The 27,520-nt window shown below is 36.7% G+C and overlaps 7 protein-coding genes across 13 annotated transcripts; 4 read left to right on the top strand and 3 right to left on the bottom strand.

Annotated features, from left to right (window-relative positions):
• Nucleotides 1-1,025: 1,025 nt before the first annotated feature.
• Nucleotides 1,026-6,108, top strand: LOC18590576 (uncharacterized). Of its 2 annotated transcripts, none has more exons than XM_088809859.1 (3): nucleotides 1,026-1,479; nucleotides 2,862-5,428; nucleotides 5,522-6,108. In XM_088809859.1, exons 2-3 carry the CDS (start codon nucleotides 2,969-2,971, stop codon nucleotides 5,810-5,812), a joined length of 2,751 nt encoding a protein of 916 aa, XP_088665985.1. In that variant the 5' UTR covers nucleotides 1,026-1,479; nucleotides 2,862-2,968; the 3' UTR covers nucleotides 5,813-6,108. The 2 variants fall into 2 exon arrangements, with proteins under 2 accessions (XP_088665985.1, XP_088665984.1); XM_088809858.1 differs by having other exon boundaries at nucleotides 2,824-5,428.
• ATIPCS3 (Inositol phosphorylceramide synthase 3) lies at nucleotides 6,033-10,383 on the top strand. Of its 3 annotated transcripts, none has more exons than XM_018127217.2 (11): nucleotides 6,033-6,171; nucleotides 7,293-7,382; nucleotides 7,803-7,889; nucleotides 7,987-8,055; nucleotides 8,494-8,574; nucleotides 8,727-8,798; nucleotides 8,960-9,020; nucleotides 9,114-9,216; nucleotides 9,409-9,504; nucleotides 9,606-9,652; nucleotides 9,991-10,383. In XM_018127217.2, the coding sequence occupies exons 1-11, from the start codon at nucleotides 6,142-6,144 to the stop codon at nucleotides 10,119-10,121; spliced, it is 867 nt and encodes a 288-aa protein (XP_017982706.1). In that variant the 5' UTR covers nucleotides 6,033-6,141; the 3' UTR covers nucleotides 10,122-10,383. The 3 variants fall into 3 exon arrangements, with proteins under 3 accessions (XP_017982706.1, XP_017982705.1, XP_017982707.1); XM_018127216.2 differs by lacking the exon at nucleotides 6,033-6,171 and adding an exon at nucleotides 6,803-7,180; XM_018127218.2 differs by lacking the exons at nucleotides 6,033-6,171; nucleotides 8,494-8,574 and adding an exon at nucleotides 6,803-7,180.
• Nucleotides 10,384-13,110: 2,727 nt separating this feature from the next.
• On the top strand, nucleotides 13,111-16,859 carry LOC18590574 (serine/threonine-protein kinase BSK5). The gene is made up of 10 exons (XM_018127215.2): nucleotides 13,111-13,515; nucleotides 13,643-13,851; nucleotides 13,959-14,094; nucleotides 14,297-14,430; nucleotides 14,536-14,641; nucleotides 14,829-14,914; nucleotides 15,085-15,273; nucleotides 15,658-15,822; nucleotides 16,165-16,278; nucleotides 16,413-16,859. The coding sequence occupies exons 1-10, from the start codon at nucleotides 13,434-13,436 to the stop codon at nucleotides 16,653-16,655; spliced, it is 1,464 nt and encodes a 487-aa protein (XP_017982704.2). The 5' UTR covers nucleotides 13,111-13,433; the 3' UTR covers nucleotides 16,656-16,859.
• Nucleotides 16,860-17,242: 383 nt separating this feature from the next.
• On the bottom strand, nucleotides 17,243-19,028 carry TIM10 (Tim10/DDP family zinc finger protein). 4 transcript variants are annotated; one of them, XM_088810000.1, is made up of 6 exons: nucleotides 18,876-19,028; nucleotides 18,730-18,775; nucleotides 18,367-18,419; nucleotides 18,031-18,093; nucleotides 17,836-17,905; nucleotides 17,243-17,473 (listed from the first exon to the last, which is right to left on the bottom strand). In XM_088810000.1, the coding sequence occupies exons 2-6, from the start codon at nucleotides 18,766-18,768 to the stop codon at nucleotides 17,420-17,422; spliced, it is 279 nt and encodes a 92-aa protein (XP_088666126.1). In that variant the 5' UTR covers nucleotides 18,769-18,775; nucleotides 18,876-19,028; the 3' UTR covers nucleotides 17,243-17,419. The 4 variants fall into 4 exon arrangements, with proteins under 4 accessions (XP_088666126.1, XP_007016246.1, XP_088666127.1 ...); XM_007016184.3 differs by having other exon boundaries at nucleotides 18,031-18,069; nucleotides 18,876-19,022; XM_088810001.1 differs by having other exon boundaries at nucleotides 18,870-19,004.
• A 49-nt stretch (nucleotides 19,029-19,077) lies between these two features.
• RPC14 (RNApolymerase 14 kDa subunit) lies at nucleotides 19,078-20,639 on the top strand. Its single transcript, XM_007016180.3, has 4 exons — nucleotides 19,078-19,206; nucleotides 19,309-19,467; nucleotides 19,594-19,670; nucleotides 20,129-20,639. The coding sequence occupies exons 2-4, from the start codon at nucleotides 19,367-19,369 to the stop codon at nucleotides 20,293-20,295; spliced, it is 345 nt and encodes a 114-aa protein (XP_007016242.2). The 5' UTR covers nucleotides 19,078-19,206; nucleotides 19,309-19,366; the 3' UTR covers nucleotides 20,296-20,639.
• Nucleotides 20,640-21,009: 370 nt separating this feature from the next.
• LOC18590571 (uncharacterized) lies at nucleotides 21,010-23,332 on the bottom strand. The gene is made up of 3 exons (XM_007016178.3): nucleotides 22,967-23,332; nucleotides 22,581-22,623; nucleotides 21,010-21,403 (listed from the first exon to the last, which is right to left on the bottom strand). Exons 1-3 carry the CDS (start codon nucleotides 23,240-23,242, stop codon nucleotides 21,252-21,254), a joined length of 471 nt encoding a protein of 156 aa, XP_007016240.3. The 5' UTR covers nucleotides 23,243-23,332; the 3' UTR covers nucleotides 21,010-21,251.
• Nucleotides 23,333-23,700: 368 nt separating this feature from the next.
• TUB7 (tubulin beta-7 chain) lies at nucleotides 23,701-25,916 on the bottom strand. The gene is made up of 3 exons (XM_007016177.3): nucleotides 25,391-25,916; nucleotides 25,009-25,278; nucleotides 23,701-24,632 (listed from the first exon to the last, which is right to left on the bottom strand). The coding sequence occupies exons 1-3, from the start codon at nucleotides 25,782-25,784 to the stop codon at nucleotides 23,962-23,964; spliced, it is 1,335 nt and encodes a 444-aa protein (XP_007016239.1). The 5' UTR covers nucleotides 25,785-25,916; the 3' UTR covers nucleotides 23,701-23,961.
• Between the last annotated feature and the right edge of the window lie 1,604 nt (nucleotides 25,917-27,520).

The raw sequence follows: 27,520 nt of genomic DNA, 5'->3' as shown, positions 1-27,520 counted from the left end.
CAAAATGCTACTAGTATCTCCCATAATAATTACCAATCAACATTAATCTTTCTTTTCTTAATTTTCCCACTTCCCACTACTGCTGTTCCAATTGTCCTTTGCATATTCCTTTTTCACTTTGCTCTCTTTTCCTTTGGACTGAAAGTGGAAACTTTTCATACGAGGCGCGGGCTCAAAAGCATGCCATCCTTTGTTATCCTTTCTTTCTTTCTTTCCTCTGTAAGTCATCATTTTTTGGTGTGAATAAAGTGGACAATATTTGCATGTTTCAATTTATTTAACATAAAGATTAAGATAGTGACTGTTGGGACCTCATTTTATAAGGAATCCCATGCGTTATTCCTCAAAAAAAACACTCACACTTAGCTGCAAAATAAAATATTTTTTTTTGGATTTTTTTTATTATGTGAACAAGATGATAAAAAAAAAGAGAAAATAAATACAACCAATGCAATAAGTAAAGACGTGTAAACAGTTATTTAATTGAGTTTTTCGATTTAGAATAATTATAAATTCAAACAATAATATAAAGTCTTAATCATTGTCTCGGTAAGAATACTCATAATCAAGCCATAAGCCGTTGTTCAAGAATCAAAGGATCAGGCAACCTATGGCCAAATAAGTTACCTATTAATTAATTTGTAAAAAAAAAAAAAGTTCTCTTCAAAAGACAAGTGGAAAGTAAGACAATCAGAATCGTGAGGACTACCAGTATATCCTGATGATCGACACTCCATCAGACACGTCCACCAGGCACTAGTGGACCCTACCACATCATATAGATCTAAAACATAGTGTGGGGGTCCACCACTTGATCAAACAACTTTTTAACGAGGGTCCTTTTAAGAATCAACAGCACCCTCCCGCTACAGAGTAGGGACCACCCGAAATATAACCCTTGCCCGTCCCGCATCTTTGCGATCTGACGTGACCGGTTGATTTTAATCTCTCTCTTAAAATCTTTCGTTTTTCCAACCGTCCGATCAGAAAACAATCTTTTACACTGCAACGATAAAAATTATTCAACTCCCTCCCAACGCCCTTTCTCTCCCTCTCACTGACTTTGACTCTCTGTACTGCACGCAAAACAAAAAAGGAGGAAGAAAGGATATGAGCTCCAGCCATTAAATTAAAATAAATAAGTAAATAACCAGACTCTCCCTCTTTTCTTTCTCTTACTTCAGAGCTTTTCTTTATCACACTCCGGCTGCGCCTTTGAGCTTCGGGATTTTTGAGCAAGTAAAAAGCTAAAGGGTTCGGATTTCGTTCTTTTTAAAGCTTTTTAACGAGGAGATTCATCATTGCTTTCCCTCTCCCTTCGAGCTCTTGGTCTCTTTTTTTATTGCTTCTGATCTTCTGTTATTTCGCCAGTTTCTTTACTGTCCAATGCGCCGCTTACACGTGGGGCTTCTTCCCCGAGGCGTTCGCGTTTTCCGTTGCTGACCGCCGTTTCGTTCTTCATTCCCTGTACTCAGACCGGTATGATTTCTTTCTTTCTTTTTTCTTTATTTCTTTCACTCGAGAAAGTCTGTTTTGCTTGGTTCCCTGGAAAATTTTGAATGCTGGTGACACATGATAACAAGCATCTCTTTCCCTTTTTTTAAAAATAATTCAAATAATTATACAGCATACATTGTTTGGATTCTGGAAAGAGAAAAAGATAGGGAAGTGAATCTTTAGTGAAGCAATTTTAATTTCTTTTTTTTCTTTTTAAAATTGTGTATAATTAATTTGGTGAAGCAAAAGAGGTTTTTAGTGTTTCGAAATTTGAACAATGATTGCGCCTGTTCTTTTGAATAAGCTCAGGACGATCTTGTCGTTTCCATTGAACTTCCGCGGATTCGATGATGACGCTTCATTTGTGCCTTATCTGAATAATTACTTTCAAACTCTTTAGTTTTATTTTTTCTTATGGACCACTCACTCTCGTTTTCTTTGCAAAGTATGCATCAAGATTCTCTAGTTTTATTTCCAATTTTGTCTTCACTTTCTTGTGTCAATTTGCCAACCTTGAGCTGTGAAAAAGTTGAGAATTTTTATTTTTATTTTTAATATTTTGATACCCAATTGTGGAAATTGTTCAATGGAGGTCTATTTTGCAGTTAATTTGTTAGTTTTGGAAATGATTTGAGCTTTGTTAATTGTGATTTAGTGTTACAAAATCTGGAAATTTTTGAAGAAAATGCATGGCCATTATTATATATAGGAAACATGGCAATTCACGGTCGATTTATGGGGTACTCAGAAGGAAACAAATTTGACTGAAGCGTGATTGTTTTTCACTTAAAATTAGTAAATTGGATAACTACCGTACTTACTGAGTTAGAAGATATCCATTCCTTTCATCCGTGAATGAAATAAGTTTTCTGGTGTAGTTGGTTTGTTGCAATCTTTAATTTATGCATTGGCAGCTTTACATTCCATGGTGCCGTGATTTTGGGTACCGGGGATTATTAGTACTTTCCTTGTTAATTCCATGGTGCATGTAGGATACTGAAGCAAGTGATTAGAAAAGACAGAGCTTGTACTTTTGACCATCTCTATAGTATTGAATAATGTCTAGTGACTATATGGTAAAGACTAGCTGAAAATATCCATACAAAAGAGATTGTTGCTTTTGGGGGATATCTTACAACTTCATCATATGTTAAGAAAATCATTTCTTGTTGCTGTAGGAGTTGTGTTCTCTTGGTTGCTTCAGCTACTGAACCATAAGCTCTTATTTGTTCAAGAACCTTATGCCACTATGCATGTGATTCTCTTGTTTTTTCAATTTTATACGATTGTAATATTGTTTTCCGATGTTTGTTTTTATCTCCATAGTGGTCTGCATCAATGTGAATGGAGTTAAAAATGTGCAGCTGAAAAGGATCTGGAGTGCTTAAGACCTATCCAGTGTATGGAATGCCATTTAGAGCTCAAAAGGGATTCAAGAGTTTAACTGTCCTTTGGAACTTCTGTAAAGATCATGTTGCCCCCAGCAAGCCAGAAAGCGAATCTGCAAGGCAGGTATGAACTTGAAAAGACTAAATTGTCATATGCTGATCTTCATCAAGAAATTACAAAAGGTGGAAAAGATTTCTCACCTAAATCTTCATGGAAGCATCATAGACAACATGCTGAGATAAAGGCAAATGAAGAAGATGAGCTTGTCAAGTATATGTCGAATTTACCAAGTTTTCTGGAGAAAAGAGCAAACCCTCAAGAAAAAGTTTTAAATGTTGGGGTCCTTGAGTGGGGGCGTCTTGAAAAATGGCAGTATAGCCATAAACAGGTCTTACATAGAAGTAGTATCTCTTCGCTGTCCAGCAGCAACACATCATCTTCGTTTTCAACAGACGAATCATCAGCACATTCAAGCAGAGGTCGCAGTTGCTCTCCTGCTCGTCAAAGGTTACAACGTCCTTCATTTCAATCTCATCTGATATCGGTCCCCGTAGAAGGCAATTCGCCATTCAACAAACCTTTTAGGGACAGTCTTGGAAAGTTACAAGATCTCAAGGCTGCCCAGAGCAACACCTTGAATGTTCAGGCAAACTTCATCAGAGAAGGTAAATCTTTTTGCAAAATTAATCCAGAAATCAAGCTGGAAAAGTGCAGGAGAAGAGAAATGCACTCAAAGATTGATTCAGAAAGTGGAATTGTTGCAAACGGGGTAAAAGATAAGGTGGCCTCATGTGACACGGTGAAAATGAAGAACCAAGTTGGTGATTTTATGAAGAAAGCAGAGAAGTTTCAAGAAGTTATTCCAAAAGGTGCTAACCAAGATGTCATTGACACAAGAAATACTGTTGTCCTCCTTTTGCCAAGAGATTTGCCGAAAGTGAATCATTCTGGACCTGGCAACCTTTCTGATTTAACAACAAAGTCTTGTAAAAGAGAAGCAGAACCTAGTCGGAGGATTGTTCCTCAAACATCTAAAGATGCTCACCGTTCAGAGCTCAGTTCCAATTTCCATCATTCAGGTCCTTTGCCTTGTGAACTTGATGGCAGTAAACATTTACAGATTAAAGCCAGGGGCTCCATAGAGGCAAATAGTAATGACCTTTCATCAGAAAGATCTCGTTCTGTGCCTCGTGCAGCAAAGATAGAAATTAATTATTCCAGAAGCAGAAATCTAGAGGAGAAAAAGCGAAATGCAACTCCAACTAGGTATGCTGCAAATGAGGCTTGCAAAGGATCAGATCCAAAGGTAGGCAAGGTCGCAACTGAAAAAGTTAGAAGCACTTCTCCTTTTCGTCGTTTTAGCTTCAGCATGGGTAAGACAAGCAAAAGTTCTGGCTTCAAAGAGGGTTCTTCTATACCTCATGTGAGCTCAACATGTACTTCAGGCAAAACTGATTCAGAGATTTCTGTTGCTTCTGGTGTCGATACTACTTGTGGTGATAAACTCAATGCTAAAAGCAGAGCCAGGTCCAGCCCTTTGAGAAGACTATTGGACCCACTTCTGAAGCCAAAGGCAGTTAACTGTCGTAATTTTACCAACCAATTACAGGACTCAATATTAACAGAAAGTGCCTTTAAATCGTCAGAAGGGCAAAGACATACAACTGTGACTGTGCAGTCAGCCAAAGTGAAATCAGATACAAGCACCTGTTGCACGGTCAATGTAAATGATTCATCAGAGAACAAGAAATATGGATCTTCAGCAGTTCAAGCTCTTCTTAGAGTTCAAGTCAAGAATGGGTTGCCTTTGTTCACATTTGCTGTTGATAATGAGAGTAATATTCTTGCAGCTACAGTGAAGATGTTAAGTGCCTCAGGGAAGGGTGATTATGGATGCATTTACACATTTTTTTCCATTCAAGAAGTCAGGAAAAAGAATGGAAGGTGGATAAACCAAGGAGGGAAGGGCAAAGGTCAGGATTACATTCCTAATGTTGTTGCCCAGATGAAGGTTTCTGGTTCCAAGTTTTCTCATTTGTCCGGGCCAAACCACTTGGATCAGTTTAGCATTAGAGAATTTGTTCTTCTTACCCTGGATGTAGGACAGGCAAATCCACAAGCATCTGACTTCCAGCCTAATGATGAGCAGGCAGCTATTGTTGTCAAAATCCCAAAAAGGAACAGAAGAAGTTCAATCAGAGATGGGTTTCTGATCGATAAGCGTAATAGCTTGCCTGAGGCTGCATTGAAAGAGCGTTTGCCAGAGGTAAAACTTGACTTTGATTCTGGGAAAAAAGGTCCTTTTATGGGTGCTCAAGACATTAGTGCTACAGTCATACTTCCTAGTGGTGTACATAGCCTGCCAAATAAAGGTGAGCCTTCATCACTGATCCAACGATGGAAATCAGGTGGAGCATGTGACTGTGGTGGTTGGGATTTGGGTTGCAAACTCAGGATTCTTTTGAACAGGAGTCAATTAAGCCAGCGATCTAGTTCGTTGAAAGGTTCCTCAATTTCTAATCAATTTGAACTTTTCTTTCAGGTATGATTGTGAATCTTATGCTAACCACATTAAAACGTCCACTGTCTTATAATGAAAATGTCAACTGAACTTTGTTTTCATGATAACTAACAGGGGGGAGTACAAGACGACAAGCCTTTCTTCAGTTTGGCCCCTTTCAAGGATGGGATCTATTCAGTTGAGTTCAATTCATCGCTTTCGCTTATGCAAGCATTTTCGATTTGTATAGCAATTTGGGATAGTAGGAAACACTGTGAGCTTTCAGAATCAGTTACCTCTTCTGAAGAAAGAACTTTGGGGGAAACCATATTAAATGACAGAATAAGTGCACCTAATCCTGTTGAAGGAGAGGCCCCTGCTAGATATGTTTCATATCCACCCCTTTCGCCAGTTGGAAGGGTCTAATCTCACACGGCAAATGATCATGTAATTAAGTGATAAAGATACATATATTTCTGGTTTGTTGGATGGGCAATGCTCAGTGAGATATCCATCACCGGTAAGGGTCGCCCGATGAAAAATAAGGTCTAATGAACAAGGCTTGTTTGTAATATCAGGGACAGGTTCCCTCGAGCTTTGGATCATTGTATTTTGATATTTACTTTCAACAACAGAAGCAATATCGGCTGTAGTATGAGCAAAATGTTTTCAGCAATGTAAGTGTGCATATAATCAATGGATGATATCTGCTTTTCTCCTAACCCTTGGACCTTCAACAGGCTCGATGGTTATAGATGTCCCAAGCAAACTCCCCTAAAGACAGGGTAAGCTCTCCAATTTACAGAACAGGTATCGGAAGTACTGCTTTAGTTTGTCTTCTGGAGTAGTTCTAGTTCTAGCTTTGCTTTGTGTTGGACTTGGCAGTAGTTTGGTTGCTGAAAAGGAAAGATACAGAGACACGAATTTAACTGCTAACAGCTTTCCCCATGATCCTGTTGAGCTTCATTAATAAACATGCTATGTTTTGTTTGCCTAAATCTTTCATTTAGTAAGATTAATTATTTGCCAATCTAAAGCCATCATCCATGCTTTTAGGCTACTCCTATTCAATACTTCAAGATTCAGATAGCTTACATTATTGCAACTTGTTCTTTTCTCCAACTTCTATTCCAATTAATGTAAAAAAAAAAAAAGCCAGAAGAAAAAAGAAATAATTCGGCCATCAAGCGGCCTATTTAATTGGGCCAATACAAATACAGCAGGGTGTATGGTTTGCTGATCCAACGGCCGATATTTCATCAGCTTAACATTACTGTAAATGCAACCGTCAATCTGCAATTATGCCATCAACTTAAATATCTTTTTTACTATTTTTTAACTAAATCAGAACTTAAATTTCCATAAATAGACCCAACTTTTGGCTTCCTTTTGTAAGTTTCCTTCCTTTACGAATCCGAAATCTTTATTGAATCTTTTTGAAAGAAAGAAAATATATTCTCTTAACTGCCTAATTACATCCAATCATTCCAAATTAGAAGTTGAAATTAGGTGAATTCATGGGTGGATTAGTTAGATAATTATCCCCATTAATCCTCATTTCTAGTATTCTTTTTGATTCTTTTTTTAAAAAATTGAAAGGTAGTTTGGCACTTCGTATCTGTCGAATCCAGAAACAGAAGAAATCCCAAATTCAAATTATATTTTTTAGTTGAACGGTTTATGTGGATATTTAAATGTGCCCATGTTATTCATTTGTTCTTCAATTGGATGTCAAACTTTTAACTTTTAATTATCAACAAAATGGCGCATTACGTTGATCGTGAGGCTCCTAAGGTTTTCTTTTCCTGTGAATTTTATTTGAAATGATCTTTGTTGTTTTCTTTTTCTTTTTCTTTTCTTTTCTGGGTTTGATTCGTTTTTTGATTTCTTTGTTTATAATGTGAAGCTATGGAGGAAGATTTGCACGGAGGCTTTGATAGAGATTTCACTTCTTGCCGAGAATTGGAAGCTTATTCTTGCTGGACTTGTTTTTCAGGTCTTCTTTTTGACCCTGTTTCTAAATTTATAAATTGTTGAATTTAAACGCTTTTTTTAATCAGCATTGATTACTTTAGGCCATTACCTAAATGGGTTCTTTGTTTCCTAGAAAAATTTTGCTGCTTTATATTAGTTTGTTAATTATATTTTGATTGTAATGTGTTTGGATGATGAGAATTAAGGAAGAAACTAATCTTATTTATATTGCTTATAATCAATTCCCTTGAACAGTAGGTTGTTTGGGTCTTTGTAGTTAATTGCTTTTTCTTTGAAATTTTGTTCATCTTATCAAGAGACCATTAAGGTTATTAGCAGTTGTGTTGTACCTTGAAGTGATTGTAATTCTTTTTGCAGCTTTAAAGTTAAAACTGCTTGAAAAAAATTGAAAACTCATGGAGTTCTTATTTACTTATTTCAGTACATCCATGGATTGGCTGCTCATGGAGTACATTACCTACACCGGCCAGGACCGACGCTTCAGGATACTGGATTCTTTCTTCTTCCAGTGGGTACCAACTTTTTGTTTTCATTTTTTGGTTCTATAACCTTTTACCTGAATCTGTAGCAGGGTTTACTAATATTATGTTATTTTTCTAATTTAGGAACTTGGTCAAAACAAATTTTATATCAGCGAGACTTTGTTCACCTTCATCTTTTGTTCCTTTCTTTTGGTAAGGTTGTTTAATTATTTTTTCAAATTGGTATGCCTGTATATGCATAATTAGTGACTTAATGGAGATTTTGCAAAGGTGTTAATTTATGCATTTTATATTACTTAGGAAAATGTATACCATGTATTGTAACACAAATGAGCATAATGGTGTCAATAATTGTTTATTAGCTATTTTACATAATACAATTTGTAAACTTTTAATTTGATATGACACTATATTATGGTGCATCTAGAGGATTCTTCTTTCTGATACACTATTTCTTAGATATATTATGGAACTAAACAAGTTACATTCAAGGCATCAGTTTATGGATTATTGCCTTTGACTTAACCTTTCTCATACTTTCTTAAGTTTATGAGCCTGATAGTTAGTACAATGAGGCTAATGTAAAAGTTTAGTTGTCGATTGGTTGTCTAATACATTTGTTTGTTGCAGTGGACTTTCCATCCTTTTGTTTTTCAGAACAAAAGAATATACACTGTTCTGATATGGTGTAGGATTTTTGCTTATTTAGTTGTAAGTCCATTCTGTGCTTTTTTTCTTTTTTTTTTTTATGTTTTTAGGTGCTTACATCTGTTCTTTAGAATGAAAAGAACCGCTTTCTGATATTGCCCTGCTTTATTAGTCCACGACTTCATTTATGTAGTACTTGTAATTTCTTCTCGTAGGCTTCTCAGAGTCTCCGCATTGTAACCTTCTATTCAACTCAGCTTCCTGGTCCAAGCTATCATTGTCATGAGGTAAACTTGATAAAACATATGCATGATCTTTTTGCTGTTTGATCTCATCTTAAAATCTTGAAACTGATGATGTTATGAAAGGTTATTTGATCCTTGTTAGTATTAGTTGCATTTTTATAACTAAAGAAATTTTTACAATCAGGTACAACTGTCTATTTCAGGGCTCGAAACTTGCCAGGTTACCCCCTCCAGAGAGTGTTCTTGAAGTCGTCCTAATCAACTGTTAGTTCTAGAGTTTTTGAACTTCTTCGTGTTCTTTTTATCAGTTACAATGTCAACAGCATGATGCTCATTTTATTTGCACTAAATTTGCAGTTCCCCAAGGTGTTGTATATGGCTGTGGTGATTTGATTTTTTCATCACACATGATTTTCACCTTAGTATTTGTCCGCACATATCAAAAATTTGGCACAAGAAGGTAATGGATCACTGTTAGACTGTTACTGCATACAATGCAATTTAATCTTTGGTGATGTTTTCTTTGTTTTTTATTGTGAGTGCCAGTTTAAAAATCAGACAATTAGTGCTGTTTGCATAAAAGGAACATAGGAGGGTTTTATGTTTGTTCTTTTTACAAATTTTTTGGTTGTTTGTTGGCTTCATCGTGCAGATGCATAAAACAGTTCGCTTGGCTACTAGCTGTCATTCAGAGCCTTCTGATTATAGCGTCTCGCAAACATTACACAGTTGACATTGTTGTTGCATGGTGAATAAGGGGAAACAAGGAAAAATTGTTGCTTTTACAGTGAAATCTATAGGAACACTGCCATTTCATGAACTAACCTAGAGTAATTGATCTGTATGCAGGTATACTGTAAATTTGGTAGCATTCTTTCTGGACGGGAAATTGCCAGGTTAGCATTCAACATTATTTCCTGATGTTAGGATTGGGGTAATTTATTGGATCATTTAATGATGCTATATGCAATGTGAACTGTTAAATCAATTTGATAAAATCTGACATTTTATCTTGTTCATTGATTCTATAGCAGCACAATACTTCCTGTGGCATGATAGAAATTCTCATTAGCATTTTTTTTAAGTATTCTTGAGAGTGCTGTTAAGAAAAGTGCCATTTCACTTGACATGGGTGTTAATTTTGAACACAATTTTTGCCCAATGGCTTCAAGAAAGGTGCTCTCTTAGTCTATGAACTGTATAAATATGATGACTTTGATATCCTTAATTACAGAACTACCTGACCGATCAAGCGGAGCCACAGCTCCACCTTTACTTCCGTTGAGCACTAGAAATAAGGATGGCAAGAACAAGGAAGAACACCAGAAATTACTAAATGGGAATTCTTTGGCAACTACAAGCTGAGTGTGAATTATCAGCATCCATGTTGGCAAGATGCTTTTATCAAGTGTTTCAAAGTAGAATTCTGTGTACAGAAACAGGTTAAATGAATCACAAGATTCAAGTTAGGTAGAGTGATAAATGATAATTAGATGTCAGCACAAGCTGAAGATAGCTTGGTGCTGTTACAGGATTCAAGCAATGCATTCTCATCTTATTTACAAATACTGATAATCCTTGATGTAAATTTCCATTTAAAAATGGAATGGAATAAAGTTTTTCTTTATTCCAGTATTCATCTGTTTCCTTGATAAAATCTATACATGTTAGTATATGTGTGCATGGATACTTATATACACCAGATTGTCGCATCCAAAGATGAAAAAAGGGCTCCAATTTTCATCTGGAGGATTACTAAACCGATTGAGGAGCTGTGCAGATTGAAAGCAAGAAAGCTGAAAGATTTGCAGGGGCCATGGTACTTTGATGGCCACATACAAGGCTTTGAACTTTTTGGGTACAGTGACAAGATTAGGGAGCATGTGATGGCTTTCTTTTTGGCAATGGGAGCTGGCATGAACCAATGATTCAATTGAATAATGCTTCTTGTCTGATGTCCCACCATTGCCATTGCCACCACCTTTTACCTTGCACTGCTTTTTTTTTTTTTTTAACATTCTTTTTCTCTTAGTATATGAAATTGGAGACAGCACTTGTTACGTCACATGCCTTTCTTAGTTCCTTTCTCCATCAAGGGTACTGTTTCCCTGCCCCTTTTTACTCTAATCTTGGATAGTGCCAGGACTTCTCCTTTGCTGCTTGCTCTGCCATTTTCAAAAGTATTTTCGAAAAGCAGAGATTATTGCAGCTGCATGCACTTTTCTTTCTCAACTGCTTAGTGCAAGTGCAACGTAAAAAGCCTGTGCTAATCTGTTCGCAGCAGCTTCAGAACATTTTGCTGTTTCTTTAGCCAGTAGCTAACAGGCAGCAGAGATTGGCCTAAAAGTCCAACCCCAAAAATAAAAAGAGTGGAAAACTAGAAACCACCAAACCACAAACAAATTTTGCTGTGAGTTTATAATTTCCCTTGCAATTTAAATTATTTCAGTGGAAATATGGATTTCAATTTGACACTAAATGAATTTTTAAACCAGAAGACAAAAATTCCAGATTCAAGCTTTGAAAGGTAAAAAATGGAGACTTGGGGTTCTTAGTCTAGGGGATAAGGAACCATGAAAAAGGGTTACCTCTTGTTACATGATCAAGTCAATGAATCAATGCAAATTGCATTTTTATTTTTGGTCTGGTACGTAGAATAATTAAGACCTAAAGACCTTATATTTGCAGGACAAAGTATGCTTTTTTTGTTCCTATCTTTTCTCCATTTCCAATTTGGATCTTAGGGGCTTCTGTTCATTACTGATGTTTGAACCTACCTCGTAAATAATGAATGAGAAAATATCTCCAATTAAAGCACATAAATGGATAGGAGGAGGACATATTTCCTGTTGAACATGTTATAGCATTCATTATATTCCAAAGTGGTCCTTGAACAAACATGGTTTTCTTTCTTCAAAAAAAAATCAGGTTTTAAGATTTGTCAAGGTTAAAAAGGGACTGATCTCAGCTCTCATGCTTCCCTTCCCAACTCCAAGAACCTCCCTGTTAAGTACTGTTGGCAAGTTGCCAAGCAGATCCTGGAGAGGATCTTCTGTGTCAGTGCTGAAATTTTAGCAGAAAAACCAATATAAAAAATATGGGCTGTACCCACTGCTAAGCCACACTTGCTTTCCCATGTGGGCTTTTTTCCTTCCCTATAAATTTTCTTCTTCTTTGGGGTAGGAGACCACAGTGTTTTTTTGGGTTTTTCTCTGTCAAATTAGGCTGGAAAAAGTTGGTCAAGATTCAAGAACAATAAGCTGACTACTTTAAGGTTGAATTGTTTTAAATTTTCCTCATCATTTCAAGCATGTCATGCTACCTAGAGTAGAGACCTCCATGATTCTTCTTTACCTCAATTTCATATCACCCCCTTTATTTTATATCAATCAGAACTTTCTTCTGTTGGAATCTTTCGTGCCAGGATTGACATGGCAAAAGACTTATGATTAATCAATGCTGTATAGTAGTACTATTTGTTATAAAAAAAAAGGGTTGTATTGTTTGCTCATTAAAAGACATTACTGCTGCAGAATTTAGGCAAAGCTGGATGGGAGGTTCCTTCACCTCATTTCACTCCACCCTTGTTGGGTGCAATTTGATGTTTAATTCTATCTTAATATCATAACCAAGAAAGGGAAAAAGCACCCAAATTTCAGACCCCTTTTTATTGGGAAGGAGTCAAAGATATGTACTCATCTAATTGGCCCCAACCATGGCCAAAAACTCATTTCACTCTTGCTGCAAATCAAAGGCCCAATTTTGCACAAGGAAATTCATAAATTAAATATTAGAAAATTAAAATCCAGAAAACACCCATCAATGATGAGGGGACCAAGAAACCATATCCCATGTTTAACATCAACATCATAGAAAAGGCCAAGGAATTTCCAGCTTTTAATCCAAACAATTATTCACGCCAATTGTGACCCTAAGGTCATACCACCTTCTTCTCCCCTCCAGCCCCGCTTTTCAAAATTATTTAATTTTTTTCGAAAGTTAAAAATTATTTTGATTAATAGTACCTATAATTATCAAATCCCATGACTTATCAAAGGTCTTTCATTTTCCCCATTTCCCAATTCTAGGTTGGATTTTATGACAAGGACATCACTTTCTTAAACACTAATCTCATCCCATTATTACAAAACCTCATCCTAATACATATAAATGTTTTTCTTCTGTGGCTTTGACTCGCCCCTTACTACTCTATTTCTCCCTGTTGTCCAATTTCATTGGATCGTGAGTCCACGTGATGAAGTGAAGAGTGGGTTTAGTTTAAGCGGAAAAATTTTGACTTTGAAAAGAACAAGGAAAATATAAAAATATAAACAGAAAAATGAAAAAAAAAAACGGAAACGAGAGAATGATGAGGTGGTGAAAAGAAAATGTGAGAGAGAAGGAGGAGAAGGAGAAGGAGAAATCTTGGATCCAAAAAGTTAAAAGCTTTTTATTTTTGTTTTAAAGTTTTCTCTTACTTTCTCGCTTCCCAAACACTCCACCCTCCTCTTTTTAGTACCAGTGGTAGCATTTTTTCTCTTGCTCTCTTTCACTCCTCAAATTCCGTCTCCAACAAAGCTCAAGGCAAAAGAAAAGTAAAAAAAGGAACTTTTCTTCTTTCTTTCTTTCTTTTCTTTTTTTTTGGGTGAGTTAAGTTGAAATTCGAGGTTTAAGCCAATGGGAGCTCGTTGCTCCAAACTATCACTCTGCTGGTGGCCGTCAAATCTCAAGTCAAACCTCAACGACTCCTCCGATCTCGGTTAGTTAGCTAAAGTTGTTTCCATCACTTTCTCGAGAAAGTCTTATACTCATTTTCTCTCTTTTTTTTTTCTTTGTTTAAAAAAAAATTTAGAAATCTTAAATCTTTCTTTGGTTTGTTATATCAGAGAATGGGAAGGAAGCGTTACCTGGATTCTGCGAGTACAGCTTGGACCAATTAAAAGCTGCCACGCAGGGATTCTGTACGGATAACATTGTATCGGAGCATGGAGAGAAAGCTCCCAATGTAGTTTACCGAGGGAAGCTCGACGAGGATCGTTGGGTCGCCGTTAAACGCTTCAATAGATCGGCTTGGCCTGATCCTCGACAGTTCCTTGTATATATATTTATTTTTCCAATTTACTGCCATTTATTTTCATGTTTTTCTTTTGGTTGATTTGTGATTATTGACTTTTTTTTTTTCTTGTTGGTTGGTTATTCTAGGAGGAAGCAAGAGCCGTTGGACAGTTAAGAAGCGAGCGGCTAGCAAATTTGATTGGTTGTTGCTGTGAAGGGGATGACAGATTGTTAGTTGCTGAGTTTATGCCTAATGAGACTCTATCTAAGCATCTTTTTCACTGTATTTTTCACTCAATCTTTTAAATTTTGTTTTCCGATCTCTTAATGTGACATAGTTTGATTTGTTTACACTCTGGGAAATAGGTAATTAGTTGAAGTAGTTATATAGAATCTTCATTTCTATAGTATATGGTAGAATTAAAGTGCTGATAATGGATATCTTAATAATTTTAGTTGTTTGGTATTGTGTTGAAATGGTATAGGGGAGAATCAGCATATGAAGTGGGCAATGAGGCTGAGAGTGGCGCTATATCTAGCTCAAGCGCTTGAATATTGCAGCAGTAGAGGGAGGGCGTTATACCATGACCTTAATGCTTATAGAATCTTGTTTGATCAGGTAATTTAATCCTTTGCACCCTTATTTGAACCTAGTACCTCACTGAAAATGTTCATTTTAAAATTTGTATTTATTTATTTCTTACAGTGGGTTACTCCTTGACAGGATGGTAATCCCAGACTCTCTAGCTTTGGCCTTATGAAGAATAGCAGAGATGGAAAAAGTTATAGTACAAACTTGGCTTTTACCCCTCCAGAGTACCTAAGGACAGGTATCCCATGCTAACAGATAAAGTTTACAGAACTCTTGTACAGAGGCTGTCTGTCTATATTATTTATGTATGCATATGTATATTCTGGGAAACGGTATGTGAATTTAGCTTTGGGTATGTTAGGTTCTCATGCAACATGTGTTGCTGTCTCTTTAGCTGAGCTAATTTAGACAACTTAACATGGCAGGAAGGGTTATACCAGAGAGTGTGGTTTACAGTTTTGGCACTCTATTGCTTGATCTTCTCAGTGGCAAGCATATACCACCAAGCCATGTAAGTTTTCTTTTCTTGCCTTAATCTTCATTAAGGTGGAAGACTTGTCTGGTATCTTTTCTCAGAGCAACTTAAGAAATCATTCAAATTTTGGATATTTAAACTGCATCTTACAATGTTTGTCTGAGATAATATAAATGCTTTAATGTTGGATCGTTATCATCATGCAGGCACTAGACCTAATACGTGGAAAAAACTTCCTGATGCTAATGGACTCATGTCTGGAGGGTCATTTTTCAAACGATGATGGAACTGAACTAGTGCGGTTAGCTTCACGCTGTTTGCAGTATGAACCTCGTGAGAGGCCAAATGTGAAGTCTCTTGTAACTGCGCTTACTCCACTTCAGAAAGAAACTGAGGTATGCTTACATTATTCCCTACTATCTTATCTTCTTTCTTTATCTCCAGTTTTTATTTTAGAAATTCCAGGCTTTAATACTAATACCTTCAAATAGAAACCAAGGTTTGCCCTCTAACTGCAAGTGATCTCTATTTGAATTTGCCAACAATAAAGTTGCTGTGGCAGATAAGATCCTCCTTTGTAATTTTGTATGGCATTTACTCATTACTAGCTTGAAGCTTTATGATAGGGATAAAGAAGTGTAACTTCTCTTCAAAGTTCTGAGACATTGAGTGCTGAACTAAGTTTCATTATTCTGTTATTCTTAAGTATATAATTAATTGAATTACATTTTTTCCCTGAGAAAGTCTATATCACCTATTTTACTTGTATTATTTAACAGGTTCCATCACATGTTTTGATGGGCATTCCTCATGGAACTGCATCCTCAAAGCAAACAATGTTATTGACACCTCTGGGTGAAGCATGCTCACGAATGGATCTTACTGCAATACATGAAATATTGGAGAAGAGTGGATACAAAGATGATGAGGGGATTGCAAATGAGGTCAGCAGTTTAGACCTTTTATGTTGTTTCAAATCTGATTCATAAAGAAAAAAGAATCAAAAGAAGGCTTTAAGTTATGCTCTGTAGTAGAGCAAAAAGTAGCTGATGGCCTTATTGGTGCAATTTCCAAATACTCATGAGTCAAAAAGACATGAACTTCATAAATATTATGTTTCTAATTGTCTTTATTGCTTACAGCTTCTTCCTTCAAAACACTAGAAGAAAAGAACTGCTATGATTACTTTCTTAGCATTATCAAAATCATCTAAGCAAACTTTTGACATGAATCCTCTCATAAAATTGCTTCATGCTAAGTGGTGTTGAACTTGTTCTGCCTTGTAGCTTTCTTTCCAAATGTGGACAGATCAGATACAGGAGACTCTGAATTCGAAAAAACGCGGAGATACTGCTTTCCGAGCAAAAGACTTTGGAACAGCTATTGAATGTTACACTCATGTAAGTCTCTTGTATACAATTTGGCAATTTGCAGAACCATTTGATACCCAGCAATCAAAAAACTTGAGTACCTACAGATTAAAGATTTAAACCTTTAATATCTTTAATGGTTTAATATTTTGCCTTGTGTGTAGTTCATTGATGGTGGGACGATGGTTTCACCAACCGTGTTTGCAAGACGCTGCTTGTGCTACTTGATGAATGAGATGGCACAAGAAGCCCTTGGAGATGCTATGCAAGCCCAGGTAGTCTCTCCAGATTGGCCTACTGCATTCTATCTCCAAGCTGCTGCTCTATTTAGCCTTGGGATGGACAATGATGCGCAGGAAACCCTCAAAGACGGTACAAACTTGGAAGCGAAAAAACATAGAAACTGAAAGTGTATAGGTCCTTTTTTTCTTTTCACTTAATTATCCCCTGTATCTTCCTGTCTTATTTCCCTCTTTGGCATTTATGTTTCCTCAGCACCACAGAGTAATTGTAACGATTATATCCTGGTTATGGTGTATGTTTTGTCTTCTCATTCTGGACACAATATTTTATGATGATAAGAAGAATGAACTTTTCATTTTTGAGTTTGACATCAAGCAGATCTTCCTACTGATTTGATCAGTGATTAGTGCAATTTAATTTAGATTAATTTCATTATTAAGGGAGTTTTTTATGTTTTATTATCAGCAAAGGTGGTATCATGGGTGGTGCTTGGGTTATAACAACTTGCCAATTGAGTGGGTTCATGAAGTTCCTAAGCAGTAGAAAATTTTTCATGGTACGATATAAGTTTAAAAGTTAATTCTAAATGGATAAGGCTTTAATTCTTAATAATTAACCTCAATTAATTTAAAGTTGATGAAAGTAGATTAATTAAGTCTCCTTCCCGATCCTGACCAATGAGGTGCCCAACAAAGCAGTTCATATAGTAAAATTCTATAAGCATTGTGCATAAGTCATATGGAACTTAAGATTTAGAACCAAAATCTTTATTATATTGCAATGAATTAAAAACTGCCCACAGATACTGTGTCGAAAAAAAATGTAATTTGGAAAGTCATTACAAATATATGTTGTAATACAATCTCCACCTTTCCCCAGACCATGCCTTACATGAAAAACATAACTTAGGATGGAGGATGCTGGTGTTTTACATTGGAGGCCGACCACCAGCACTGAGCATCTGGCCAATCATCCCATTCACCTAGAAAATAAGAAAGGTTGCACTCATAAGAATCAAATCTCAGCCTTCAACTAAGAACGAAGGAATACATCTAAGGAAAAACTCATCAATAGGTATCTGAATCAAGAATAGTTTGATCCAAACAAAAAAGGCTTCATGATAGAGCTTTTTGCAAAGCATATTAGGCCAACAATACAATACAGTATAGAGCTTGTAGCCTTATACAGCGCATCATTCGGAAGGTTAAAGCTTAACACTATCCCTACATACCGTATATAACTTAATTTAAAACCAGAGGAAGCAGTCATATAAAGCTAGTATAAGACATGCTTCCAACTCTAATAAAACACATTTAAAAATATTTTAATTGAGCTTAAGCCTACCTGCCAATACTTTGAAACACAGCGATCAATGCAACTATTTTCACCCATGTTTAGCTCAGACTCCTTGTACCTAAAGCAGAAAGATATTAGCATTGACACCATTTCCTTAGGAATAAAAAAATAATTATAATAACGTGTGTAAATCTCTTAATAGGTTCATGGTAACCAAAAAGGGGGTGTCAGGACTTCTCATACCTTTTGTCAACACATTTGTTGAAACATGTTTGTGCAAGCCTGGACGAAAACCATAAAAACAAGCTGAATTCAGGAACTTGAGTATTAGCAATATGAACTTACAACAAGTGCAAACTATCAATAATGAAGAACCATGCCGGGCCACATGGGTCCAGTTTCAAATTCTGAACTCTGAAATTTTCAGTTGTCGGCAGATAAATCGAGTATACAGGAAGTTTAAGAGGCCAAACATAATGTAGACGTGTTTCTGATAGCAATCTTTTCAACAAACATTCCTTGTTAACTTATAGATGTATCTACTAAACACATTCATTAAAGTTTGTCAATTTCCCTTACCTGTTAAACAGTTCTACCCTATATTCCATCTCCGTTTCCGCCATGCCAAAGGCCTGCACAGTATTCAAAACATGAACGTCAAATCGCCCGCATTGCAAGAGTTGGGGGGTGGGTGGAAGAAGATAAACAAAATCAAAATCTTTTAACTAAACCCAAAACCCAAATAATCTAAAACCATTTCCAATTAGTTCATAACAAAAACCTGAATCCATAGAGACTAAAAGACTCAAGATTATTTCAACACTACAAACTCAACAACAAAAAAACCGAATTAATCAGCGGCAAAGATCAAGTCTTCTTGAACCCCTGAGAATTAATTGAACCAAAGCAAATGTTCATAAAATAAGAAAAAGAAGAAGAAACCTGCTCTTTGTCTATTCCAGCTGGGGTGTTGGCAGCCATTAGACCCCTGAGAAACAAACAAGATCCATAAAAAAAAAACTAATCAGAAATATCACGGGAAAACAGCCAAATCAACATTAGAAGAAAGGGTTTTATAAAACCTTTACTTTACAGTTTTGCTCTGATAGGAGAACAGCTCAGTTCTTGTTAGAGTTTAGGATTAGCAGAAAACAAGGATATGGAAGAAGAAACTTTGTACTAGGTTCGTTTTATTCGAATTAGGGTTTAAGAGGTAAGTCTACGGTGTAGATATGATGTACGGGAAATAAGTCTTAACAACTCAAGAGTAACACGCCACGTAACACAAAAGTGATCAGCCAGTTTAAGTCGAGGGCTAAATTTGTAATTTGGGAACCGCTTCTTTCCTCGGTTCTGTATCTTCCTTTCAGCGGAAAAACCCTTGTTACGCTGTAGGGTTTTTGCACGCAAAATACTCAGGTAAGCTATATTTTCTGCTTCACCTTTTTTGCCACGATAATTGGGGTGAAAATTCTTGTAGTTTTATTTGATTTTGTTATTATTTTCCTTCTTCCTTTGCAGCTTTGGATAGATAAAATCAGGGTCATTTAGGGATTTTGAAAGTGGGTTGAAAGAAAGTATGGAACACGGGTCCTTCACTGATAATAGTGCTGCAACGTTTTCCTTAACGGAAGAGGATCATACTTTAGCTAATGCTGTTAGATTCACTTTGAATCAAGAGTCAGTTCGATCACCTCTGTTTTTTTCTTTTTTTTCCCTTGTCAGAATTATCATCGCTTGAGTTTAATGTTGGGTTTTCTTTTCTGAAGGATTTGGGTGATTATAATGTAAATTTTGATTTTGCAGCCCAAGGGTAACATTCTGTGGGTACAGTATTCCTCATCCTTCGAATGCTCGAGTTAATATTAGAGTTCAGACAACTGGTAACTCAATACTAGCTCTCTTTTCATGATTAACTTTTATGGAAGTGCGGGTTTTGGATTCTGGTTTCTTCTTTTGTCATCAAGCAAGTTGTCTTCCCAAGGTTTTTAGTTGAGTTATTTGATTCATTTTGCCTGCCTTATGATTTCTGGATATCAATATATTTATGGAGCCATACTGTTGGGTTGGGTTCAGTTTGTGGTTCTTTGTAAACATCCAAGTCCTCAGCAGTTAGTTGGCTATCAACTGATTTTTGGAATACTATAATTCATGGACATTGCCTTCAAGCCCCTTCAGAATTTTGGGTTTTCTTTCCTCAATTGACATCTTTCGTACATTGTTCTGTTTCTCTGATGACTGATCTTCCATGTAGTTGTGCATGTATGGAACTCTTCCTTCTGTGTTTTTTTTTTTCTTTTTCCTGTTGTGAAATTTTTGTTTTTCAATGGGAATTTTGCAGGTGATCCGGCCAGAGAGGTATTCAAAGATGCATGTCAGGATCTGATGCTGATGTGCAGGCATGTAAGGAGCGGTTTTGACAAGGCTGTTGAAGATTTTAAGGCAAGCAATGCTGTGAAGGCCATGAAGATTGATTCCCAAGATAGTGATTCAGAAGAGAGCGAATGAAATTAATAGATCTCCATTATTGTCTTTGACATTTCTGTTCAAACTATTATGTGCTTAACATGTCCGCATCTTAATAGGTATTGAAGCTGTCCTTTCATTCTCTTGCTTAAGGATCAACTAGCTCTATCAGATTTGCAAACTAGAGCTGCCTGTCCATGATCAGATGAACTATGCCAATTGTAATAGCAGGTTTTGCCTTTCCAGTCTGTTCATAGGTGGCACTTAGAGCATCTCCCTCTTAATCTAAAACATTCAGGATCATTAAGTGCTTTGTTAGGTGTGACTTTGTGATTCAGTTAAGTTGCTTCTCAGAGTCTTGGTAATGAAATCAACCTTCCCTTGTACTTGTAAAGCAAAAGATTGATAAATTGAGCTGTTCATGTAAATTATAGTGAATTAAAACAACATAAAGCCTAAAATTTTCCCGCGTAACATTGTCATAAACCGCTAAGATAAATATGCAGCTCTTACGAGCAGAAGCATCATTCACTGTAATTGCCCAACAATCCCATAGCTCGCATTCCATATGTACAGATACTTTGAAGTAACAACTAAGCTAAGAGGAATCAAATGGAAACTGTCATTGGCTGTTCTAACTCATCCACTGGACAGTTCACGGCTTAGTTTGTCAATGGTCGTCAAAACCAAATGAAAGATATGCAGAAGCATCAGAGATACAACTAACCAAAATGCCACTCCAAACAAAAGAAAACGTTTAAATGAAATTAACTCTTTCACAAAACTTTTAGTTCTGACTACAGATTTCCCATTTGAGCCAGTAAAAATTGAGCAGCTCCAAAGCACAAAGTTGATAGCATATGAAAGTTCACATGCATCTTGAAATGAATTTTAAAGCATTACCATATCTGAAGATAACTCTGCCTACAGAGTGCAAAAGAATCAGCCAATGACAATACAATAGCAGGTTACTAGCATCCAGAATTTGAGGCAATGCATCAAGCTACTTGGGCTTCAGGCTTTGGGGCATTTTCTGTTGGTTTCTTCAAGTGTGGAGTCATTTTTTCTGGTTTTGACAAATGTGGAAGGTATCTCCAACAGCGCTTGTGAACTCCACTTACTTTCGTGGGAGCATCTGCAGCTGGCATGCCTGTATTAGGCATCATTAACATCAACTCAATCATTGCATAAACAGGTAATTGCAAAGAGATATCTAATCAGATGGTGAAAGTGAGCTTAGCAGTTTTTATTGCTTCCCAACCTTAAATGAATGGAGAAATAACATCTATTCTTCCTGAGTTATCACCACAATAGGTAAATCAATTCAGGAATTACCAGTTTCTTCTACCATGGGTCTAGGAGATTGCATATGATCTATCAGAATCAAATGTACCCTAAGCAGTACTTAAGCCCATTCAATCTCCTTATGCACATTTCCAAAAATAATATTGGTACACATTTTTAACCCTAAACAAGAAGCAAGCTATCAGAGCACTTGGACCTTTGATACTAACAGAGAGACTTAAGCAAACTTCTATATAGGCCATATAATTCGCAAAAGACTAAGACATCTAGTCTTTGCTGAACTGTTTTCAAGACAAACTATAATACCCTGTTGCTGTTTCTGGACCAACATCCCTTCTTCCAATTCCCAGCCTGGTGAGATCTGGTGAAATTGCCACCCTCTACATTGATATTAAGATTGCCTCACAATAACAACCATTAGTCTAAACCAAAAGGGAACCATATAATTGACTTCTTCTGATCTTAGCCAATATTTGACATAAAGTTTAAGTTTCAATAACTTCTTGTTTTTTTACCTTCTAGTACACATATGCACCTTTGTTTCCGAAAACCTATAAAAGATCCCTCTGAAGTCATTCTTTATGTGTTTAACTTAATTTAGCTCACTTCTCTGCCTCTCTCTTCACCTAGCAAATCTGTGTGCACTATGCATTTTTGTTTCTATTATTGGCTGCTCACAACTCACAGCAAAAATCAGCATTTCCCACCAGGGATCAGGAGTATCAAATGAAATAAATTTTATCAAACACCAACAAGAAATAGCAAAATAAAGCAAATCAGAAGCTCATACACAACTTTATTCAAGGATACATTGAGCACAAGACTAGCCAAGAAAATACCAACAATCATCTCATCAAAATGACAAATATCACCAACATTAATAGACAACAATGAGCAGAACATACAAAACGCTCTAACCCTGAAACTTGAACAAATATCAAACCCCAACTCCATATTGAAAAATAGGAAATTATACCTTCCCCCCTCTCAATTGTAATAATTATGGCGAATTAGTTACTAACCGTATTTGTGAACAACTCCCCATGCCTTGCCATGCCTTCCATCCTGTAAACAAATTCAAACCTTGTAAATCCTAAAACCCTAAACCCTAAGAACTGAACGAACAATGTCAAAAATAGCATAATTAACTAAATCCCCAAATTTTTTTTCAATAAATTATAAAAAAATCAAAGATTAAAAATCAATAGATTTTGCTCATAAGACCAAATACAGCCATTTAACTCCATCAACTCTTCACATTTCTGAGTAAACACAAAAAACCCATAATTTCAAAATCATTTTTTCAATATAAATGAACCCAAAAGAAAAACATTAAGAACCCAATCCGTAAAGTTCCTTTTTTTTTTTTTTCTATTTTGAAGTAGAGAGAGAGGGAGAAGAAGAGGACCTTGTAAAGATTGATCTTAGTGATCTGATAAGAAACATCAGTCCAATGAGTTTTGGCCATGTGGTAACCAAGTCCCCAGTTGGGTAAGAACTGAGCTACCTCAAACAGGTTCTTCTTCTTTTTCCGCTTGGGTTTTTTGGTAGCTGAAGAGGAGGAGGAGGCGCGAGGGTTTTGAGTAGAACTGGCAATGGAGAGGTTTCTGAAGAAGTTGGACACGAGTCTCGATAGCCCAATGGTTTGATTCGTAGCAGCTCTGTTTGCGAGTGTCGTCGCCATTTTTGGTTTGGCTTTTGTTTCTCTGCTCTGAAATAACAAGGAAACTGCGGTGGGAAACGGGATCAAGAAAGAAGCAAGGGCCAAGGAGTGTTCTTTACGAGTATTAAAAAATTAAAAAAAGATGAACGAGAGGAGAATGGATTAAAACGGTGCCGTATTAGGGTTGATGTTTCATTTTATTTTTTAAACTTTGCGAAAAAATAGCTAACAAATACTAAGAACTATTAATAGATTTTCTTCAGTAACTTGACATAGTTTTAAGATTGAAAAAGGGAAATCAAGAGTAAATAAATATAGATAGTACCATCTATTTTCACAATGTTGATTTTTTAAGAGAACTGTGGCTGGAATGAATGCCTTTTGTCTTTGTAGTGATGCAATCATGAAAGACGAGATTTTTCTGGTTCGAAGAACAAGGAAGGTGGGTGCAACTGTGATATCAATTCAAGAAAGAACAATTGCAACAAAACAGTTTATTTAGAAACTTAAGAAGAAAGGGTACATAGTTTTTCTTCTGCACGCTTTGCTGAAAGAGCACAGCAAGCAAGTAATTGAAGAACTCAGGAAATGCTACTACAAAGTTCTCAACGAAATTGAAACTTCATCAATGCAAAAACAGTTACAGAGCATAATGACTAAATTCTTTCACATTCCAAATGAACCAGCAACTGGAAGTTGAGGTTTTGAATAAGCCAAAATGGCGACAGATAAATAAGATTTTAGTCCTCATATTCTGGTTCCTCTTCCTCAAACTCGTCCTCATCAGCTGTTGCATCTTGGTACTGCTGATACTCGGAGACCAGATCATTCATGTTGCTCTCTGCCTCAGTAAACTCCATCTCATCCATACCTTCTCCTGTGTACCAATGCAAGAAGGCCTTCCTCCTAAACATAGCTGTGAACTGCTCACTCACTCGCCTAAACATCTCCTGAATGGATGTTGAATTGCCAATGAATGTTGATGCCATCTTGAGGCCAGTGGGCGGGATGTCACAAACTGTTGACTTCACATTGTTGGGGATCCACTCAACAAAGTAGGAGGAATTCTTGTTCTGAACATTCAACATCTGCTCGTCCACTTCCTTGGTGCTCATTTTACCACGGAACATAGCTGACGCAGTCAAGTAACGGCCATGTCGTGGATCAGCTGCACACATCATGTTCTTTGCATCCCACATTTGTTGAGTGAGCTCAGGAACTGTTAGAGCTCGGTACTGTTGGGATCCTCTTGAGGTGAGAGGAGCAAAACCCACCATGAAAAAGTGAAGGCGAGGAAATGGGATAAGATTCACAGCAAGTTTCCTAAGATCAGAGTTCAGCTGACCAGGGAATCGTAAGCAGCATGTAACTCCAGACATTGTTGCAGAGATCAAGTGATTTAGATCACCAACTGTTCAACCAAAAAATAATTAGATCAACAACTGTCAAAAATCAAACAGATTTACGGAGATGAAAGACATTTGAAAAATCCCCCGGCCAAAGAACAAACCTTAGCTCTTACTAATTTTATTTTAAGCCTTTTCTGAAGATAACAGTTATGATTACATTTTGATATAACATGACAGTCCACAATTTTATCTCCAAATTACACAAAACCACAAGGGCTTCTTTCCATAAAACTAAAATGGTATCACTTCCCCCTTCATTTCAAAGATGCTGAAATGATAGTTACCTCATAAGTACTAGTACATCAACTTTAGTCAACAATGCAATACAAAACAATGTATCCATTGATAGTATAAACAATAAATCAGGGGAAAACTTACAGCTGGGAGTAGTGAGCTTAAGCGTCCGGAAACAAATGTCATACAAGGCTTCATTGTCAAGAACCATACACTCATCAGCATTTTCAACCAACTGGTGAACAGACAAAGTAGCATTGTAAGGCTCCACGACTGTATCAGAGACCTTAGGAGATGGGAAAACGGAGAAAGTCAACATCATCCTATCTGGGTATTCCTCCCTTATCTTCGAAATCAGAAGTGTTCCCATTCCAGATCCAGTTCCTCCTCCCAATGAATGACAAACCTGAAACCCTAGAAAAAAGGGGAAACAAAAAGAGTCAATGAATACCACACTAACTATTATACAAGCAGAACTTAAACAAGGTTCCTCAGATCCGTTTGTGAAGTTACTCAGCAAACTTACCTTGAAGACAATCGCAATTTTCGGCCTCTTTTCTGACAACGTCAAGCACAGAATCGATCAACTCAGCACCCTCAGTGTAATGACCTTTAGCCCAGTTGTTACCAGCCCCGGACTGACCAAAGACGAAGTTGTCCGGTCTGAAAATCTGGCCAACAGGACCAGATCTGATGCTGTCCATGGTTCCAGGTTCAAGGTCCATAAGAACGGCACGAGGGACGAACCTGCCACAACTGGCTTCATTGTAGTAGACATTGATCCTCTCAAGCTGTAGATCCAAGTCTCCCTGGTAACGTCCGGTTGGATCTATGCCGTGCTCTGTACACACAACTTCCCAGAACTTGGCTCCGATTTGGTTGCCGCATTGCCCTCCTTGAATATGAAGGATTTCACGCATTTTTGCTCTTTTTTTGGTTTTGGAGAAGAGGGAAAATAGGAAGGAAAATTCAAGAAAATTGGGAGAGGGAAAAACAGATCTAGGAAGTGAAAGTGGGGACTGAGGAGGCTTATTAGGGAAGATTTTATATTCAAGGCGAGAGCCAGCGTTTATTTTAAATTATTTTTTTATTAACAGTAGCAATTTTTTGAATTAATGGTTTTCAGCTTACGAGACGAGACTGCCGCAGGTTTTCCAACGGGTGCAAGGACAAGGCAACGGCTGAAAAGTTAGTGGGGCGGGGGAGTGGTAAAAAAATTTCAAAATTCAAAATTGCTAAGAGACAGCTGGACTCCATTGTCTAGCTTGCTGAAAAGTCGGTGGAAGGTGCCGTCTAGGGTTAAAAAAACAGCTGGCACTTGCACGTTACCCTAACATCGAGTCGTTTCTTTTTTTTTTTTTTTGTTAATTTTTGTTCCTACAAATGCATTATTTAGTAATAATAAAAGCATGCAGATTGCAGACAAATTTCGACTCTGAGTGAAACAAAGAAATAAAATGAAATTAAAAATAATCTTTTGGACGATAATTTCCGTTTGGGGAAAATGAAAATAGGCTGAAATTATCGGATTAATAAGTAATAAAATGTGTGACAACATTGGAAATTCCAATTTCATATTTATGCATTTCGAATACTCATTAGTTTAATATTATTAATTCATGAAAAAACAATACGCATTAGAGCAAATATAATTGAATAATGAAGAAGGGGATAAAGTGAAATTCATTTAATTCCAATCATTTGTAAAATATAGCACTATAAGTTTTCTTCCAGATCTCAACATTGTAAAAGCAAATCGCGACCTAAGTGAGAAAAGCTGCACAGATGTCATTCATCTATTAAACGGCACGCTTTCTATCCATCTACCCATCGTCGCTTCACAAGGATTTGATGGCTTCATTTTTCCCTCACTGAATTCAAGAAATCACAACTTCTTCCAGGGAAACTCGTCGCTGAAGAATCAGGTCGTCCTTAATTCTCTATACTTTACATGACAGGCAAAGACTTGAGCAGGTCCTTAATTCTCTGACCCACAGCCACATCTTCGGCCAACATTCGAAAAGCCAAGTCATTAGCCAGCCCCTTGAAAATCACACGTTGATTGCATGTAACAGGTCTTCCTCAAATGCAGAATTGCTTTTCGAAAAAAGCCCGTCAAAACACTACTGCCCAAATCGTCAATTTTATCTAAATGATCGGACCAAATACTACCATTATAGGGAAATATTTCACTGCAGCAGGATAACTCATTAGGCGACCGAAGCCCGGTACTATGTAGTAGCTCCACTATTTTACAATTTTTACCTCCAATGAAATTACCAAGCGTACAATAACTATGAAAGAAGGTTCAATTCTGATTTGAACAGAAAAAATTATCCTTTATTTTCATGTGATTCTTTAATTTTCTTTTTATTTATTTTCAATCACTAAAAGTTGAGTTGGTTTTCCAACTCAATAAAGACCAAAGTCACTACTGCTTAACATATTAGTATGTATAAATAACATAAATGTAAAGCAAAATGTAACAAGTTGATAAAGTGGCAAAACCGACATCCATGCAAAAGCAAAGCATCATGCCTGTGTAATTGCAATAATGGATATGTTATATATGTCATGAAAAATGAAAATCAAAGGGAAAAAATCATTCTAATTGCTACACATCTAGTATGAGGTGGACGGATTGATACCACTAACA

Source organism: Theobroma cacao, chromosome 9 (assembly GCF_053813885.1).
Source record: "Theobroma cacao isolate CCN51 chromosome 9, ASM5381388v1, whole genome shotgun sequence".
NCBI lineage: Eukaryota > Viridiplantae > Streptophyta > Magnoliopsida > Malvales > Malvaceae > Theobroma > Theobroma cacao.
The sequence above is the reverse complement of the archived record's forward strand: the minus strand, read 5'-3'. Positions and strand labels throughout refer to the sequence as shown.